The sequence below is a fragment of the Ochotona princeps genome, chromosome 1 (genome assembly GCF_030435755.1).
Source record: "Ochotona princeps isolate mOchPri1 chromosome 1, mOchPri1.hap1, whole genome shotgun sequence".
Taxonomy (NCBI): Eukaryota; Metazoa; Chordata; class Mammalia; order Lagomorpha; family Ochotonidae; genus Ochotona; species Ochotona princeps.
In genome coordinates, this window is record NC_080832.1 from 4,106,582 (window position 1) to 4,126,737 (window position 20,156).

General features: G+C 42.0%; 1 protein-coding gene across 6 annotated transcripts in view; it reads right to left on the minus strand.

The window, feature by feature from the left end:
- Positions 1 to 20,156, minus strand: part of QKI (QKI, KH domain containing RNA binding) — a 143,205-nt gene that overhangs the window by 69,754 nt on the left and 53,295 nt on the right. For all 6 annotated transcript variants that reach the window (XR_009244292.1, XR_009244272.1, XR_009247620.1 and 3 more), the window contains exon 3: positions 18,129 to 18,245. Coding sequence is in view for 3 of the 6 variants with exons in the window: in XM_058654874.1 (XP_058510857.1) it covers positions 18,129 to 18,245 (117 nt within the window). In the remaining 3 variants the exon portion in view is untranslated. The remainder of the gene's footprint in view (positions 1 to 18,128; positions 18,246 to 20,156) is intronic.

Below are 20,156 nucleotides of genomic sequence, written 5' to 3' on the forward strand. Positions count from 1 at the left end.
GGAGTGAATCATCAGATCGAAGATCCGCCTCTCTGTCTCTCCTCCTCTCCGTATATCTGACTTTGTAATAAAAAAAAGTCTAACTTCTTTAAAAATTCTTTGTTTCATAATGAGTTAAAAAAAAAGCAGAAGATCTGAATTCAAATACTTATTTTACATAATACGGTAAACAATATGAAACTTGAAATTTACAAAAGAGCTTATTATCAAAACAAAAACATCATGGTTTATACACTTAAATAACACAGTTTAATGCTGTAACTGTTACTATGGACTATACTACTGTTATAATTCAGGGAATAATAGTGGGGAAGCACAGGAAAGGAAAGGGAAAAATCCCTATGCCTACAAAACTATACGGTGGTAAATAACAATTATTTAAAAACACACTCTGATAACCATTAAAAAAAAATCCATTTGTCTCACAAAATGTACTCCAAGACAGTGATGAAGGATCACAGCGTCTACAATTTACTTTTAAAATTAAATAGTAAGTTATTTTATGTGTATTTGTTCTTTATGTATATACAAAGTTCTTTTATTTAATGAGTCATTGAATGATTTAATCAGAAGAAACTGTTTTGAAGAGATGAAACTAACAGAAAACATCAAATCCCATGCGATACAGTTTCTGCTGATTTTTGTTGGTGAAATGTGTCTCTTCTACACAACAAATACATGGGTTTTGTTTTTTAATCCAGTCTATTAATCTTTGACGTTTGGTTGAGTTTAAGCCATTTACATTCAGAGTTTAATATGTTTGATGGTACTCTGGTCCTGTCATTTTAGGAATGGGTTGTTCATTGGTTCAGTCTTCTATTGCCATTTTACTGGGATGTTCTTACCATTTGCCTTTGGTTTTGGTAGGTGCTATTCCTCTTCCCTGTCAAGAGAACATCTTGAAGTATCATTTGTAGGGCATGTTTGGAAGAGGCAAATTCTTGTAACTTTTCTTTACTGTGGAGGAATTTTATTTCATTTTCAAAGTCAAAAGAAAGCTTTGCTGGATATGTTATTCTAGGCCGACAATTTTTTTCATTTAGAATCTGGAATATGTCCCTCCATTCTCTTCTTGCCTGTAGAGCTTCCTGTGAGAGACCTCCTGTGAGTTTGGCATTCCTTTAGATGTCAACTGATTTTTCTCACGTGCACATTTAAGGATCTTTTCCTTATGTTTGATTGAAGAGAGCTTGATGATCATGTGTCTTGGTGAAGATAGCTTTCGATGAAGCCTGTTGGGAGTTCTGTGCCCCTCCTGGATCTTGTTTCCCAATTCTTTCTCCAGATTAGGGAAATTTTCCTTTATTATTTCATTAAATACATTTGCAAACTCAGTTCCTCTTTCAGGGACTCCCATGACTCTTATATTTGGCTGCTTAACAGTGTCTTTCAATTCTTGAATACATTTTTGGCCTGATCCAGCTCTGCTTCCAGCTTTTGGTTTGCTTCCCCCTGATGACAGGAAATATCTTCCAGTTCTGAGATTCTTTCTTCTGCTTGCTTCATTCTACTTTGGAGACTCTCCACTGTACTTTTAATTTGCTCTACTGTGTTCTTAATGTCTGATATATCAGTCTTGATATGCTTTACTGCTTCCTTAAATTCTTTGAACTCTTGTATGAGCTTCTCAATTTTGATCAGAAGCTTTAAAATGAGCCTTAAGGATTCTGTGTGCCCCATTTTCTCGATGTCTTCCTCAGTTAACTCTGAGGTTGGCATAGGGTTTTGCACCTTTGCAGCGGAGTTTTCAGTAATATTCATTGTCCCTTTGTCTCTTCTTTTTGCTCTTGATCATTGTACTTCTGGTTAGCAGAGTCTTCTCCTTGGGGCAGGTTTCTAAGCTCTGTCACCCACAGGTCTACAATGTGATTTTACTTGTTGCCGTTGGTGCACAACTGTTTGCTTGCAGTCACTTGTGCCACTCCCTCCAGCGAGTTCCAGGTCTGGGTTCTTATGTCAGATTCCCACCATGGCCTCCACAGCCCCAACTCCTGGCTCACCACTCTCCACCTCCTGTAATACCGTGCTGAGGCTGCACTGTAGTCTGTACAACCTTTCTCCCACTTCCAGTTGGAGCAGGTCCCAGGATTACAGACACACCAGGTGTCCTATATAGCTAGGTTGTTGGTGGTGCTGATCTTGTTGGAACCTGTTGGACGTTAGGTTTGGGTGCCACATGGGCCTATTTTGACCAGTATGGTGCCATAGTCGGTATTATTTTCCTGCGGGACCAGTACTATCCACGGAACTCAGTGAATTCTCACGCGAGCTCAGCACATGCACAGTTCACTGTTGTCCCCTGCAGTCCTAAAGCTATTGCCACAGTGCACAAAATGGCACCTGATGTGCCCCTACTAGAGTTCTTCATCTGCTGGCCGTCAGGTCTTAGGGCTACCCAGACCTGTCTTGGGTGGAACATGTAGAATGCCACGTTGATGCAGTTCACTGAGTCAGAAATTAGCTCACCCCCAGCTCGGTGTATGCTCAGTCCTTTCCCTTGCCTTTGCCTCCTTACGCAAAATGGCACCCAATTCAGCTCTTTGGGGCTGACTGGGCTATGAAATCCACCCTGTTCTCACACTGTCCATCTGGAATCTGCTGCTCTGTCTCTGCTCCTGGTCGAATTAAAAGGACCAGCAGGACGGACAGTTCTTTGTCTGGGTTCACCTCCCGAGCTCCCAGTCAAAGTCCATTCCCACCTGGTTGCTGCTGGAGTTCCAGCTGCTGCTGGAGTTCAGATCGCCATTAGCTGAATGCTGCTGGAGTATCAGCCACTGCAACACCACACCGTTGTGTCTGCTGCTTTCCTGTGTCTGTCAGTCTCCAGGTACCCCTCTGCTGTTGTTCTGTCCTCTCCTATTTCCTGGAATGTGTCCTCTCTGCTTCATCCTGATTAAATGTTTTCCCGTCCGTTTAAATGTGTCCTTACCCCATTCTGCCATCTTGATTCTCCCTGTATATACTAGGTTCTATGTGGAGCTGGATCTCACTACTTGTGGTAAAGTTACCAGGAATATGGAATTGATACTAAAGGAACTATAAAGTCAGCCTTCCACGGTCCCAGTATACTTGAGCCCCACACTCGTCCTTAGAACTGCATTTTTATCGATTATTTAGATCAGTATTTTAATATAGTAAAATTTTCAAGTTAAAAAAACATATAAGCACCTTTGAAAAACGCCCATCTGCTATAATTCTTATTTATTCTTTTTCTGAATAATTAAAAAGCCAGCAATTAACATGAAATTTAGGATTCATAGCTTTAACTTTTGGGTAGGGGGACCAACAATTGTGGGAACCCCACAACAGTCTGCTATTTAAAGCGCCCCCCCAAAAAAAGCAGCAGCATTTCAGAACTATCCAAACCAGAACCTTCAGGGTATGTACACATTGAGACTCTGGGCAGATATGACCTGGCGGATCCTCATCCCTGGGTACCGGGACGTGTGGAAAGTCATGAATGGTTCCCCTCTTTGTCTCTCCCCTTCCCCCAGGAACAACAAGAAGAAACAGCAAATTGGGAAGCAATTTTCCCTAAACCTCAATCCTTCCCACCCTGATAAACTATGTAATCATTATTAAAAATATTAAATTTTTTCTTTTTTAAAGATTTTATTATTATTGGAAAGCTGGATATACAGAGAGGAGGAGAGACAGAGAGGAAGAGCTTCCATCCGATGTTTCACTCCCCAAGTGAGCCGCAACGGGCCAGTACGCGCCAATCCGATGCCGGGAACCAGGAACCTCTTCCGGGTCTCCCACGCGGGTGCAGTGTCCCAAAGCTTTGGACCGTCCTCAACTGCTTTCCCAGGCCACAAGCAGGGAGCTGGATGGGAAGTGGACCTGCCGGGATTAGAACCGGCGCCCATATGGGATCCCGGGGCTTTCAAGGCGAGGACTTTAGCCGCTAGGCCACGCCGCCGGGCCCTAAAAATATTAAATTTATAATATAAAGAAGTTAATCCCTGTCTTCACATTCAACAATTCCACACTGTTTTGGAGTCTGCTGCGGCCTCTGATCCAGCTTCCTTCCAATGAGCAGGAGGAAGCAGCAGAAAGTTGCCCAAGCACTTTCCCCAGGCCACTGGTCCGCGTTGCAGACCTATATGCAGTTGGGGCTCCTGGCTCAGCCTGGTCCACCCCAGCTGCTGCAGACTGGGACACTGACACAGCAGACGGACGTTGTCTGTAATCCAGCAACTGAAATAAATAATTCTTTAGAAAAAAACTTTTAAAGTCAAAATGAGTAACAACAAAATATTTTAGTATGTTTTATGATGGAAAGAATAAATGGAACACAACAGTAGAACAGAATACAATGGTTTATCATGATTATGAAACTGCTTAATAATCTATTGTGACTATGCCTAAAAGCATATGCCAAAGTTTCTTGTTAAAGGATTGTAAAAATTAAATTGATACAGCATAGTGATATACACACCAGCCTACTCATTCTGTCAATAGGGAACTGAATCTTCTAAACAGAATTTGTAACATACAACACAACCACAAGGTACTCAAATATTCCTTAACTAAATTGACTGCAATCTAATCAAGGCTTAATTTTAAAAGGCTCATTAAGAGCATCTAGTGATAAAATGGACTCTCCCTTTCCAGAGAAACTCATGTCTCATTTCATTAGACATGGGCAATTAACTCATCCTGGGATTAAATCTATGGCACAGTAATTAGCTCAAATTTTACAGGTTACTCAAAGTGTTACTTTACTAATGAAAACAAGGATTTATTTCCGTTGGATCCATCTTTTAGTGCCCCTCAAAATAATGTCTCAAAAATTTCAGTAAGGATAACATTAAAATAGAAATTTCGTCTCAAATATTCCCATTCTTTCTTAACACGCAGTGTAGGCAAAGTAATAACTCTTAGGTTTACTCAGATACTACTACACAACCTAAAATAGCATTAATTTTTGTTTTGTTGCTTTATACTCTTCCATCTTAGCAAACAAAGCCAAGTCACTTGAGCCCATAATCAAAACATAACCAGAAACAGAACTAAAAAATAATCTACTAAAATTCTAACAATAATTTTACTCTGAAAACACCCAACAGAGTAAGAGTGCAAAGAACAAAAAGCAGCGGAGGCCCAGGCCCGGAGGGGACGGACGGGCTTCCCTTACAAATCCCGCCACAAACCGGCACCGAGCAGTGCTGCTCCATCCAAGCGTGGCTTCAAGTGCAGAACCAGAGCACTTTGAGACATTCATAGCATTCTGACTAGCTAATTATGTATCTGCTGAAATAAGGCAGTTCTAAACTGGATTAAATTGTGGCTTTCTAAAATTTCATCTGATAACTAATTTTAGTCTATTTCATAAAAAGAGTATGCAAAGAGTTTTAGACTTTTTGTTTCCTGGCAGTGTTTAGTAACACAGATAGCTAAAAAACATTTATTTAAAATCTCCCAGAAAGGCAAGCCTTCCTGTCTCTTTAAAAAAACAAAAACAGTCAACCACCTTTGAAGCTCAAGTCAACTGTCCCATGACATTTCTTGAGAGGCAGGGTGCCTGAGACAGAAGTTCCCATATGGTAGTTCACTCCGCAAACACCCCAGAATAGCCGAGACTGGGTCAGGCCACAATTGCAAGCAGGGAAATCACCAGGTCCCCAACACCCTAGTCTATCGGCTGCCGCCTCCCTAGGTGTGCATCAGCAGGAAGCTGGGACTGACTCCGAAGAGCCAAGACTCACACAGGATGTGAGCATCCCGTTACCTTAATCCATAAGCCAAATGGCATCTCCGCACCCTCTGGGGGTTGGAGAGAGAGTGTACAAGACACACCTGCATTTCAGACACTAGGTTGGGAGGCCAGCATAGTGGCTTAACCAGCCAAGCCTCTGCCTGCAGTGCAAGCATCCCATATGAGAGACAGTTCGAATCCAGGTTGCTTCACTTCTAATCCAGTTCTTGTTTATTGCCGGGAAAAGCAGCAGAGGATGGCTCAAGTCCCTTGGGCCTTATGTGCACATGGGAAACCCAGCAGAAGCTCCTAGCTTCCAACGGGCACAGCGCCAGCCACTGCAGCATCTGGGGAGTGAACCAGCAGATGGAACCTCTCTCTCTCTGTAAATCTGCCTTTCAAACAGGAATATTATAATATTATTTTCTACACTCTTTCTGCCTTTTAACTAACTTCTTTTTTAAAAAAAAAATCTAGAACAGGATAGAAAATAACACCTTTAAAACCCTAGCCCTGTATGAAATATGCTAAAAGCGCTAATGTTTAAAAGATCTTGTTTTTAATTCAAACTAGCATTAAGATCCAGACTCAATCTTAAAAACACTCCAAGTAGAGCTCTCCAGGACCACGATGACAGTCTCTGCCAGGGGGCTCTTCTGCCCACTCCAACAATCTACCCTGGAACAGCCTTGTGGTGCAGTGCAGCGCCGTCCCCTGCCAGAATGTCAGCAGTGGTAGCACGGAGTGCCTGTCACTCACACAGCTCCTGGGCCCTCTCTGCAGCCTATTCACGTCCAAGCTGTTGAACAGAGCCAACACATGCAAGCTCACTCGCTCTCACTCTCTACCTTTAAAATATTTAAACGAGTAAGTCTTTTTTTTTCCTCAAAAAGAAATAACAGCAAGTAATTTCTTAAGAGCCTCACAGTGTCAAAACATCGTTTTAAAAATGAGAAGAAAATCCTGCGGTATTTCACTCATGGTTTACCTTGTCTGCCATGCCAATACCACTTGAGCCTTTCCCCTGCAGCAGACCGAGCACCCACAGAGTACACACACGCTGCCTGCTTCTCTGACAACCACAGTATTATTTCACTCATTTGTTCAGTAAACTATTCCTGTCAATCTTTTCCAGTTTTTGTGAAGCCCAAAATCCACATTTCTTGGAAAAAACTACTTCCCATTAGCCAAACACCCACCCATCTCTGCCTTAGTATTTGCCACATTATATTTTAGTTTACTAACAATTTAACTGTCCTGGGGCATGCTGGTGTATGAGAGAGATCCAGAAAGGCAGAGAGAAAGGCTCCTCCAGGGCAAAGGGGCAGACGTGTGGTTCAGCTGTGAAGTCACTACTTGGAACACCTGCCAAAGTGCCTGCCTCAAGCTTCAGCCCCCTGCCTCCCATCCTGCTTCCTACCCTGCAGGCGGCACAGGAGGCTCAAGAACCTGGCTCCTGTCCCTCATTTGGGAAACCTGGACTGGGGCCAGGCAAACACGTGCCAAGTGTGCCAGTGAACAAACCATCTGTCCACATTTCAAGCTAAATGAAAATAATTTTCCTTTAAAGTTGATAACTCTCACAGAAGATAGTACATTATTACAGGAAGAAATTCAGATGTAACAACCATCTGTTGTACTAGAACTGAGGTATCACAAAATTAATTACCACAGAGCTAGTGAATAAGGTTCCTTCTAAACCAGGCAATACAAAGGCATAAATTTCATAGCTGCACTTCTAAAGCAAGTGGTCTGTTTTCACAGCTAAAACTACCAATCAGTCCAATTTCATGAAGGTCTATTAAGTATCTAATTTACAAGAATACTTTACAAGAGCATCTTTAACAGTCCCTATTATCTAGCTGATCTTCTCAACAGTAATCAAATGAAGGAGGCGGGAGAGGAGCAAAGACACCCGAGTTTGCTGGTAAGGAAGGGAAATAAAGTACAGAGGAACAACGTCCATTCCTTACAGGGCATGGGCCTTTCAACCAGGATGGAAATATCAAGTCGTAGGGTCCAGCATAAGGCAGGCTTGATTTCACATAACTTCCCTCCTACACAACTACCTTGGTATTAATGAGAACAAAGTATGAATAATTTCTATTTATCTGGTTTAGATGAGAAACCCTCACTGAGACAGATATAAAATCTAGCAGGAAAAATTAGTACATTTCACACACACACACACACACCCCTTCATTTATCTCCTGTATAAAATACAGAAGCTAGTTCAGGACCAGCATTGTGCATTAAGGATTACGCCTAGGCCTGTAAAACAGGCAGGCCACACGGGTGCTGGTTCATGCTCCACTTCTGATACAACCCCTGCTGACTGCCTAGAGAGAAGCTGAGCCGCTCAAGTCCCGGGGCCCCTGTCACACATGCAGACACAGAAGCAGCTCCTGGTGACAGCCTGATCCAATCCCAGCTGCATCAGCCTTTTGGGAATTCAATCAGCAGATAAAGATCTGTGTCTCTCCTCACTCTATAACCACCTTTCAAATAAAAACAAAAATTTTAAGACACAGAGCAAGAGAAGGAAAGCAAATGAAGGGAAAGGGAAAAGGGAGGGAGTGAGGAGAGGAAGGAGGACTAGCTTTATTGATTCAGCTGTAAGGAAACTGACACTCGGAAACAGTTTAATGTTCATGCAAAGAACAACCTTCCAAAGAACCTATCACTGCTAGAAAGCAAAACTAATGGTTCAGTATGACTTTGACAATACCATCCCAAAACTATCTAGTGGCTACATGTGAAAATTGCCCCACAGAGCATTATTCCCATTTGTAACAGCAGATGACAAATAATTTAAAATACATAGCTTACGGAATATCAGGTTATTAAAAATAAAAACTATATTCAATGATGTGCTGTTATATGAAAAAGAAATAATAAGGATGTGGAGAAGTGCTGGTTACATAATAATCTATGGAACAACTGAGAAATTACACGCAACTGTTCAATAACTGTATGTACCTTTAAAAGCAAGGGAGAGACTGTCTGGCTCAGCTGACGTCACTGCTTGCAGCATGGGCCTCGCACGGCCCCTGTCGGGGCGCAGCGCCACTTCCGCCCCTGCAGTCTACCTGCGGGACTTGAGTATCAGTGGAAAATGGTCCACTGCCAGAAACACCCACTTGGAATCCTAGGCACCCAGTTCGACCTGGTCCAGCCCTGACCATCACAGCCAGAACATGTGCTGAGCCTTTGCCATCCTTCACTTTGCTTTTCAAAGGGGACAGGAAGAAAAAAAGGCAGGTACAACCTAAATTTAAAAAGTTCTCCAAATGTCAAGAGAGGGAATAGGCAAAAGGGCTAGGAATAAAAGCCAGACTTCTCTGAAAATTCACCATTTCCTGCTTTGTAGAGCTGACTTTGGAAAACTGTAAGTATCTTCAATTATAAAATGGAAAATACTTAAATCATTCCCTAAAAGTAGAAAACAAAGTGTATCAATTAACTGTGAATGTATACACTAGTACAAGTGTTACACACTCAACAACTGAATGTTCTAAAAGATGGTGGTTTTGGGCCCGGCGGCGTGGCCTAGCGGCTAAAGTCCTCACCTTGAATACCCCGGGATCCCATATGGGCGCCAGTTCCAATCCCGGCGCTCCACTTCCCATCCAGCTCCCTGCTTGTGGCCTGGGAAAGCAGTCGAGGACGGCCCAAAGTCTTGGGACTCTGCACCCATGTGGGAGACCTGTAGGAAGTTCCTGGCTCCTGGCTTCGGATCGGCGCAGCACCGACCCGTTGCGGCTCACTTGGGGAGTGAATCATCGGATGGAAGATCTTCCTCTCTGTCTCTCCTCCTCTCTGTATATCTTTGTAATAAAAATAAATAAATCTTCAAAAAAAAAAAAGATGGTGGTTTCCAACAGAATTTTCCTGGAAAAGATAAGAACCAAGGCAAAACTGCTTTCACTATTTAATCAGTAGTATTGTTTCTATCATTATTTTGATGCTGCTTGGTATATGTTTAAATTTACCTATTATTTCTTTTCATATTACTTGAAAGGTAGAGACAGATCTAGAAAAACAGAGATTTTTCCAACTACAGGTCCACTCCAGAAAGCATCGAACAGAGAGCTGGGTCAGGCTGAAGCCTGTCAAGCATTCAATTCAGGTCTCCCACGTGAATGGCAGGGATCCAACTCACTGGTGCCGTCCTCCACTGCTTGCCTTGGGAGCAAAGCGCTCCAATCTGGTACTCCCTCGCACATCTGACGCAAGCAGCCCACGCAACATGCTAATTCTTTTTTTCTTTTTTACAGATTTATGTATTTTTTAATTATTATTTATTATTTTTAATTCATTAATTACATTGTATTATGTGACACAGTTTCATAGGTACTTGGGTTCTCCCCACCCCTCCCCAAACCCTCCCACCATGGTGGATTCCTCCACCTTGTTGCATAACCACAGCTCAAGTTCAGTTGAGATTCCCCCATTGCAAGCGTATACCAAACATAGAGTCCAGCATCTTATTGTCCAGTCAAGTTCAACAGCTTCTTAGGTATACCCTCTCTGGTCTGAAGACAGAGCCAGCAGAGTATCATCCCAGTCAATTAAAAGCTCCAACATACCATCAGCAAAAATTTACATCATTATGGAATTAATTGACATAGTAATGAGTAACCAATATGGTAAAAGTAAATGCGAGATCTTAACCACCTTTTGTGACCACCTTATTGACATTTCAATTTTAGTTTATACACAACATATAACACACATAACATGTTATACATAACAATACCACATGTTTGCCTTAATTTGATATGTTATGTATAACAGATTTATGTGTTTTTATTGCAAAGTCAGATATACACAGAAGAGGAGAGAGAGAAATATCTTCTGTCTGACGATTCACTCCCCAAATGATCACAATGGTCAGTGCTGCGCTGATCCAAAACCAGGAGCCAGGAGCTTCCTCCATGTCTCCCATGGGAGTGGCAGGGTCCCAAGACTTTGGGCTGTCCTCGACTGCTTTTCCAGCCACAAGCAGGGAGCTGGATGGGAAGTGGAGCTGCCAGGATTAGATCCGGCGCCCATATGGGATCCTGATGCGTTCAAGGCAAGGACTTTAGCCACCAGGCCACCGCATTGGGCCCACAGGTTAATTCTAGCAAAGACTTGCCCATCAGGCATAATTTCTAATGAAGACGACATTTTGCATTAGTAGAAATCAATTTTCTGTGAGGGAAGACACAAATCAAGATGCAAACAGTGCAACCCTCAATTTCAATGAGAATGAAATTATAAACATGAGTTTCTATACTGTAAGTACTTGAGAGTGCCTGTGTGTACTTCTTCAGAGTCTCTGTGTGTACTACACATGCTACTTGGCGTGCCTGTGCGTACTCCATGTAGTCCACAGTTACATCACCCTCACGGCATGTGTCTGTGTATGCACAGACTTTACTGGGGGGTGTGTACTACTATACTTCAGCACGTTACACACACTACAGAGAGCATGTCTGTTTGTGCACACACTTCATGCAGTGCCTCTGCATGTCACGTACACCTCAGTGTGTTACACACATTTCATGGGGAGTGTCTTTGTGCATGCTGCATACATATCTGTACGTATTACATGTGTGTGTGTATATACTATAAGCACCTCACAGATCTGTCCTAAAATCATTTACAGATAATGATTATCACTAGGATCCAAATTAGATGATTACAAACACTACAACTATTAGTTCTGTATCTAAACAACTTAGAAAACAAAAGCTCATTCTTCACCTGTGATGCAATTTCTGGGAACCAAGTCACTAATTAAGAACTCCGGAATAAATTGAGTATTTATTCAGCTTTTCTTATCAAATTGTATCCAGCTGTTCATGAAGAAATACAGTATGGCTATTCTGCAACTCGTACTGAAATAAAGAACCTAGAAAACCAGCTAGGTTTCTATGATTTGCTTCAATAGCAGAGACAAGAAGACTTCATGCGCTACATCACAACGCGCTCACAAAACATTCCTTCAGCAGGAAAAGAGAAATCAGGAAATGAAGTTGGAAGATTGCAATCTGAGTCTTTCTAAGGACAAAAAACTCATTACCGTAACAATGCAATCAGCAAAATCTGTGAGAAAATTTCCTTACAAGCCATAGGGCCCCTTTCAAACAAGAGGGCGAGATGGAGGTGAGTGACAGGGTTGCCTCAGAGACCTATCACCCAGCCACAATGTACAAGGCCCTCAGCTGGATGTTCAAACAAATGCTTTTACAACACATTTATGAGGTGTGAAAGAACCAGGAACACCAACTACACAGCTGACAACAGAATGTCCTGGTTTAGCACAGCACAGTTGCATTTAAAGACTCTATTTTTGAGGTAACTAATGAAACAATCACAGTTGGAGTTCCATGTCTGGAATCTGCTCCTCAATATTTGAGTGGTCATCAGAACTGAGGAATGAGGAAGAGCACTCCTGCAACACGACAGGGACCACTCTGCGTGAAGAGCAGGTGACAGTTCACCACACTCTCTGTCCTCCCATGAGTAACTCATTAAAAGAAAAAAAAGATAAACTAAAACCATTCAACAAGATGAATCCAAAGGCTATGTGCAGTCATACGTACCCTTGACCTCAGGCTGCCAGCCGTCAAAGCCACTCTCATATGTCAACAACAAACTGAACTTACTCAACTTCTTTCATCAGAGTGCTGATGAAAAGTGTTCCACAAGTGTGAAAAATCTAGATTCCCTTGTCTTTGCTATTACCATCAAAGCTGCCTAGGAACCTGATCCTGGAACTCTCTTAGCCAAGCACAAAGTCCTGGAGATACAGAGCACTGAGTAAACTGACATAGGACAGAGTAGGGCTGAGGAGAAAAGTGATCATTATACAAAGCAGAACTATGAGAGTATACTCCAAACAGTTCATGAAAAATATAACTAGAATTTTTTGGAAATACATCTTTGGGCCTGGCACGGTGACCTAATGGCTAAAGTCTCACCTTGAATGCACTGGGATCCCACATGGTCACCGGTTTTAATCCCGGAAGCTCCACTTCCCATCCAGCTCCCTAATTACAGTCTGGGAAAGCAATCGAGGACAACCCAAAGTCTTGGGACCCTGCACCAGTGTGGGAGTCCTGGAGGAAGTTCCTGGTTCCCAGCTTTAGATTGGCACAGCTGTTGCAGTCACTTGGGGAGTGAATCATCAGATGGAAGATCTTCCTCTGTCTCTCCTCCTCTCTGTATATCTGACTTTCCAATAAAAAATAAATAAATCTTTAATATATATATACATATTTTCAAATCCTTGAATACACAGGGTCTTCTAAAGTTAATAGAATATGTGCATTATGAAAATACTACACATGGATTTCAAACCATAACTTAGCTTCAAACATAACACTGAAGGAAAAACAGAAAGTCCTCAGAGATTTTATAAAGTATGTTCCCATCAGCTTCCTAGTTCACGTCTAATATTTTTGAGGCTACCACTGGTAGAAATGGTTTATAATTAGAAGGTAGCACATCTCAGACCAAGCATAGACTTCAGACTCAACATTTCTTCTAATTAATTTGAGAGAAAGAGCTCCCACCTAATGGTTCATTATTGCAAAATTCCTGGGACTGAAGAAAGGTGACGTGTGCAGACACCAACACGATGTCTCCGAGCATGGTCTCCGAGCTGGTGGTAGGAGCCCAGCACGTGAGCCTCAGACACGCCTGCAGGAAGGAGTCAGCAGCCAGGGCTAGGTGGAATCCAGCTGTGCTGCTCTGGAACCACGAGGCGAAATGCCTCATTCCTGGCTTCAAACTTTAAAAGCCTTATTTGAAAGGCAGAGAGAGAGGGAGGGAGAGAGGGAGAGAGGGAGGGAGAGAGAAAACCCATCCTCCTGGTTCACTCGCCCAATAAGTACAATGGCAAGGGCTGAACCTGGGCTGAAGCCAGGAGCTGTTCCTGCCTCTAGGATGTGTGTTAGCAGTCAGCTGGAGGCCAGTGGATCCAGCAACTACATCTGGTTCCTCTGGTGGGAAGTCTAGGCAGCTCAGCACAAGGCTGGACATCTCATGGCCAACTGAATTAATCTTCTTGAGGTTCTGTGGTCTCCTTGATAATACATGAGTGTTAGAATTCAGATTAATTAACACAAATGTAAGGAGGAGGCATTTTGCCTAGCCCACGTTCCCTATCAGAGTGCCTGGGACCACTGTGGGCATTTGGTAAGTGATCCAGCGGATGGCAGCTCTGTCACTCAGAAGTAGAGCAATGCTGAGTATAAAATACACACTGTATAAATCATAAGAAGTATTCATTAGAAGCACTGATTTTCATTTGCTACGTATTTTCTCTCCCTGCCCTGTTATCCCGCATGCAGCCGTCTGTCTCCTGCAGAGGAGCGCCAGCAGGCACGCACAGGTTGGGCGGCACCCCAAGCCCCATCACTGCAGTCTCTGCCCCCGGGCTCCAGGCTACCCTGGACCATTGACCAAATGAACACCACTGATCCCACCATGACCTCAGAAGCTTAAAGAGGCAATACTAACCCATTTGCTTAAGAATGGAGGTTCAGAATGCCACAGTACTACCTAGGTTCCCAAAAGAATTAAAAATACATAGTGTTCACAATTTCCTGTATTTGCCAAATCACTTCAGGGACACTGATGCACCACCTTTTTTTCCTGAAATGAATAGTCACTCCTATTACAGATACTCCTTCTAGCTCCATGTACCAAACACCAAGGAAATCCAGCAAAATAGACACGATCAGCTCTGAGGTTAAAACTCTTGTCAAGATTTGGGAATAGCAAAAGGCATTTCATTTATAATATTGGTGCTGAGGGATTCAAGTTCAGCTGCCTCTTGTAATACAGGCATCCCGCCAGGAGTGGCAGTGCAAGTCCCAGCTGCTCTACTTCCCTCCAGCTCCCTGCTAAGGGCCTGAGAAAAGTGGAGGAACATGGCCCAAATCCTTGAATCCCTGCTTCCCTTGTAGGAGATCTAAGAAAGCTTCTGGCTTCAGCTTGGCCCAAGTCCTGGCTGCTGCCACCATTTAGGGGCTAGGAAGGGGTAAACAAGGGAATAAAAAAATCTTTCACTTTAAAAAAAAAAAAAAATCATTGGGCCTGCCGTAGCTGTCTAGTGGCTGGAGTCCTCTCTTTGCACGCACTGGGATCCCTTATCGGTGCTGGTTTGGATCCCTGCGCCCATATGGAATCCCTGCACCCATATGGGATCCCGGCGTGTGCAAGGCAAGGACTTTAGCCACTAGGCCACCGCACCGAGCCCTGATGGTATCTTTTAAATACTTGACACAAATTTTCCTAAGTCAATGTCTACAGAAACATTTCTACATGAACGACAAAAATTTATAGATATCGAATAATACAATTCAATGAAAAGGAAAAAAAGAAAAAGCTCTGCTAGTGTGACCCAACAGTTTAAGCCAGCACCTATGACACAGGTTCAATCCAGCTCTCTGCTGATGGCCTGGGAGGCAGCGGGAGATGGTCCAAGTTCCTGGGTCGCCATCACCCCGTGAGAGACACAGATGGAGTTTCCCATTCCTGGCTCCAGTCTGAATCAGCTGGGGCCAGCCTGAACCACTGCAGCCACTGAGGGAATGAAGCAGCAGACACGCTTTCTCTGCCTCCTATCCTCCTGTTTCCACAAGCCCCCCAACCACCAATCTTTCAAAGAAAGCAATTTTTTAGTTGGGGATGGGGAAGACTAAGCAGTCAAGACAGAATCTGGAAGTAACAAACTGAAGAAACAAAACAGAAAAACTATGAGAAAATGGAAACTATTTCAAAATAAGAAGTAGTACTAAAATTTCCAAAACTGAAAAACACAAGACTATCAGACCTACAATGGTAAGATTAAATTTATAAAGAACCGTCATTAACATGAAAGACTCACTCACCATGTAAGAAACACTGTTCTAAGTGCTTTCTAACTCACTGATTATCAAAACCAGTATCAGAGACAAGTGACAACACTATTCCAATTCTGTATGATAAGAACTCAGAAAAAAACATTTGTCCAAGGTCATCAAGCTGCTAACTGGTAAAACCAAGATTCAAACCCAAGCAATCTAGTTACTGTCTTTGGCCAAACCAGCAAAAATTCATCTTTATTCCAGATGTCTAACTATGGCTCCATACTCCAGTCCTACTGTGAGTGAGTGAGTGAAGAGCCATGATGACAGCTCTACTATGACTTCAAGGTGGGGAGAGAGGCAGTTAACCACATGAGCTAGCATCTCCTCAGACTAATGGGAATACGCAAATCTCAGGGAAAACAGGCAGTCCTTCCGTAGCTGAGACTTCACTCGCCGTCCACTGGCAACTAAATTAGTACTGTTATCTCAGTCCAAATCTGGGAACCAGAACTTCATAGAAATATTCTTCTATCTGAAAAGATTACAAAACAACTGATTCAGAATGTTTTCATTTGAAGATGCTAATCAAAAGGTAAATGAAACATCTATAAATACTTAAAGAACACTTACATTCAACCCACAAGAGAAAGCAGGCTTTCAGTAACTTACTGGAGAGCACAGGGAACGTGGAGAATGCAGGCCTATTAGAGGCCAGGCTCCGTCTGCGGGTCTGACTTTCACTCCAGCATGTCTATAAAGGCATTCAACACTTAGGCTACAGTGTACGCTCACCACACTCCAATCGCAAGCCGACCATTCAAATCAACACATTTCCAACAACAACTGCTGGGGTCCACGCAGTAGGTGTGGATGGCACGAAGGTGTGAAGAGAACAGTTCCCCTGTTTGGCAGGGCCCGGCGGATTTCTCTCTGACCACCTTGACGCTGTTTCACCCCCTTTTTGCATGGACACTCAACCACCCCGCTAAGAATTCTGTAATCTATTGAGGCACTGTTTGCCCCTGTGAGATGGCTTTTGCAACCAACGTGAGCTTGAGAATTAATGTTATTGATAATGTCCTAGTGAGTGGGCCTTTAACTGCACACAGGAGTACAATTAAACCCATGCTGTTTCTGGACACCTTACTGTGTGTGCCTACCCACTGCCCTGAAATCTGGCCCAGACATATAGCATGTCTTCCGGGAAACGGCTTGATAAGAATTTTACAAAGTAATGGAAGTGAAGGGAGTATGAGCAGAAACTGCTATGGCAAAAAATACAGTTACTGTGACCTTAAAGGATAGTCTGTCCTTGCAACTCTTTAGAGCATAGAAAATGTAGTTGTTTTAGCTGCTTTCATAATTTTTTAACTAGAGCAAATATAGGGCGATTTTATTAACATCAGAGATAAACTTTTGATTATTGTTTGATTGTTTATGAGGTTGTAGAGCCTGCAGTTATAGGGGGATTTAATGTTTGAAACTTTTTGTTTCAGAACTTTTTGTTTTTTCTTTTGTTGTATTTCTCCCATTAAGAGACAGATAAGTTGTGAAAATGAATTGTAGTAGGAATGTTTTACTGAGTAGTAGGTGACCACCTGTGCCTTGGCCTTGGAGTTCTGACTGTCACCTAATGGCTACTTCTGAAGAATGAATAATGGCTTGCTTTAAAGAAATTACAGTAACTTACAGAATTATCTTTAAGAGCACCTGGTTGACCATGAAGTAAAAATTAATTGAACATCTGCGCATGCTGGCTTAGTTCTGAAGGTAAAGATAAAAAATCAAACGTTTGTGCAGAGGTTTGTGATGTGTCTGAGTAAATAAAAAGGACAGCTTCTTCTTGAGCTGTAGCAAGAGGGCACCGTGCCCATGTCTTTTCTTATCGCCGACTCCACACACCCTTCTCCAGCTCCGAACTCAGCTGGAGCTGGACTAAGGCAAACAACAATAACAACAACAACAAATCCTCCCTCCAAACAACTTTGGATACAAAAATTTCCTAAGTACCCAGGCGTACAGTATTACCAGATAAAAGAAACAAGCCTAAACCTTCCCAACAACAGTTAACAAAAACAAATAGTTGGGCATTTACAAACTATACTAATAAGAATGATCAAAAATAATAAATAAAGATAAAACAGTTGTCAAGGGGGAAAAAAGAAATCAACAATGTATTTTAAAACACCTAGAAAATTTAGAACCAAATACTGGTAAAATTCAGTCATTCATGTCAAATGCAAGCTTTTATTTTATTAATGTCTTCTATCCCAATGTGAAAGAAGCACGTTGATCCAAAATCTTCAATTTTTTTCACGATTTCAGTTACATGTTTTCATTACACAACACCACCATAGGACTAATTTCCAAATGGCAGTATTCCCTAGTGTAAATGTGAAAGTCCTATCAACTGATATTTTGGTTCACTAAAATGAAAAATAATGACTAACAAGAGAAAATAGTAAAAGCTTTAAAAGCACAAATTCCTGAGTACTGTATGTATAAAAGACCTAGATACTTTATTATCTGCATCCAGAGGCATGTTATTCACAAGACTTGCCCTTTTCTCAAGGACTTACCTTCTTCTTATCCCTCATCGAGCCTTTGCCTCGGACCATTATTTTACATCCTGTTTCCGCTTCAAGTTGCTTAGCTGTAAGCCCTCTAGGTCCAAGGATCCTTCCAACAAAATTAAACTAGGAAAAAAAAAGCCAACACAAATTATTCATTTGCAAGAATTTACAGTTCTTCAATTACATTCAGGTATGTGTGTATATATGTATTTCATTTATACATAAGTTAACAACTTTTTTAAATTCTAAGTTGAAATGACAGCTATAGTCCACAAATTTATTTCAACATCACTATTGTTTTGACCACTTTTAGCACAAAATCCTCATATGCATTAATAAAACACAGTACGAATCAGCAACGACAGTACAGCTAAAACAGATACCATAATCAACTGTCCATCAACAAGTCATCTAAACCAGACTGTAGTAAAGATTTTGATCAACTATCAGTTGCTACTCAGGATACAAATCCTTCCTAATAAGTCCCAGAACCCTGTTAGGAATTGAAGGTGCTAAAGAGGTTGTTTATTATGTTATACACTGGCTGCCCTTTAGACAGAAATCCTTGGGAAAAAACTCTCTTATTCATTTAAACAGCAAAGCTACACTTTCTCCAAATCTGCTCTCAGGAAACTGCTAACAGACAAGTCTGGGTTATACAGCAAAACATTGAGGTCAAAAGTGGATTCGACCCTGTGCTAAATTAATACAAAAATTTCATCAAATTCTGTACACAATTTTATGTTTTCTCTTATCCATGTCTACTTTTATCTTGAACTATTTTTTACCAAGAAAAGTCTCTTTACATTAACAGGACAGTGATATAAATAACTGGGTAAACAGAAAATGAACATCCCTGAAGAGAAATTTCTGGTGTTTTTATATATTCAAGTTTAAGAAAAAAGTGGTAACAAATTGATTCTGAAACTGAAAAGTGCTTTATTTGCATAAAATGCAAAACTGTTTACATATCAATTCCACAAAAACCCATAGGTGACTTTCCTCACTCCTCTTTCCAACACCATTCTGCAAAAAGGCAAAGTTGCCAGGCTCTGGAAGCAGGTTCTTCTTGCCACGAAGGCCTCAGTATTCTCCAAGGGCAGGTGGGACACCCAGGGGTCATCTCAAGAAAGCCTCCAGCTCTCAGGAGATCCCAACACTTCTCTTAGCCCAAACGGAGAGGCACAGCATTTTATCTTTATCACAACAGCCCAAATACTGAAATTTTCGCCCAAATCAGCCCTTCATGGACAACTTGAATTCTTGCATTTTCTCAACACACAGGACCTTATCTACCTCTCTATCCAAACTAAACCCTTACTGTATCCATTTCAACAAGAACCGTACTTAAAATGAAGAGCCCCAAGTCAATGTGGCCTTCCCAAGAGGCCAATCTGAATAAAAACTAGGTTTAAACTCAGAAAGTACATTTATTCCGACTTGTAGGCAAACTCTAAGAAAAATTATAACAGAAATTAAAAAGTTAGATCCAATAAACCCCGAATATAAAACAAGGATAAAACTCTCCGGTAAAACTGCCATGCCAAGTCCCTGGGTGTTGTATGTGCACTGAGCACCACACATATAGGCAAACCAGCAGAATCTGGCACACGGCAGAGAATCAAGAGCCCACCAAAATGTTACCTTATTTCACAGCTGAGCTTAGAATGACACAGAATGAGATGGAGCACTAACTAAATCCAGAGAGGCTTGAGGTTCAGACACCAAGAGCTACAGAAACCAAGATGGAAAACATACACAGGACAACTGAAAATCCCACCCCAGATTATCAAGAGCCAAGTAAGTTTCGTGCAAGTAGCAGGCTACAGTTACATTAGCTAGAAAACAGCCAACAAGACAGACTTCCAGTTTCAGCATGAGCCCTGCTCGTGAAAGATGGCTATTTCTGGCAAGCAGCTCCAGTCAACACTGGCTGTGCACAAATGCCGCTCAGAAACAAAAGCCCCCAATTCAAACTTCCATTGCTTCACATGTCAACATTAAAAGTTTAGAAGGGTACTAATAGGGAAACCA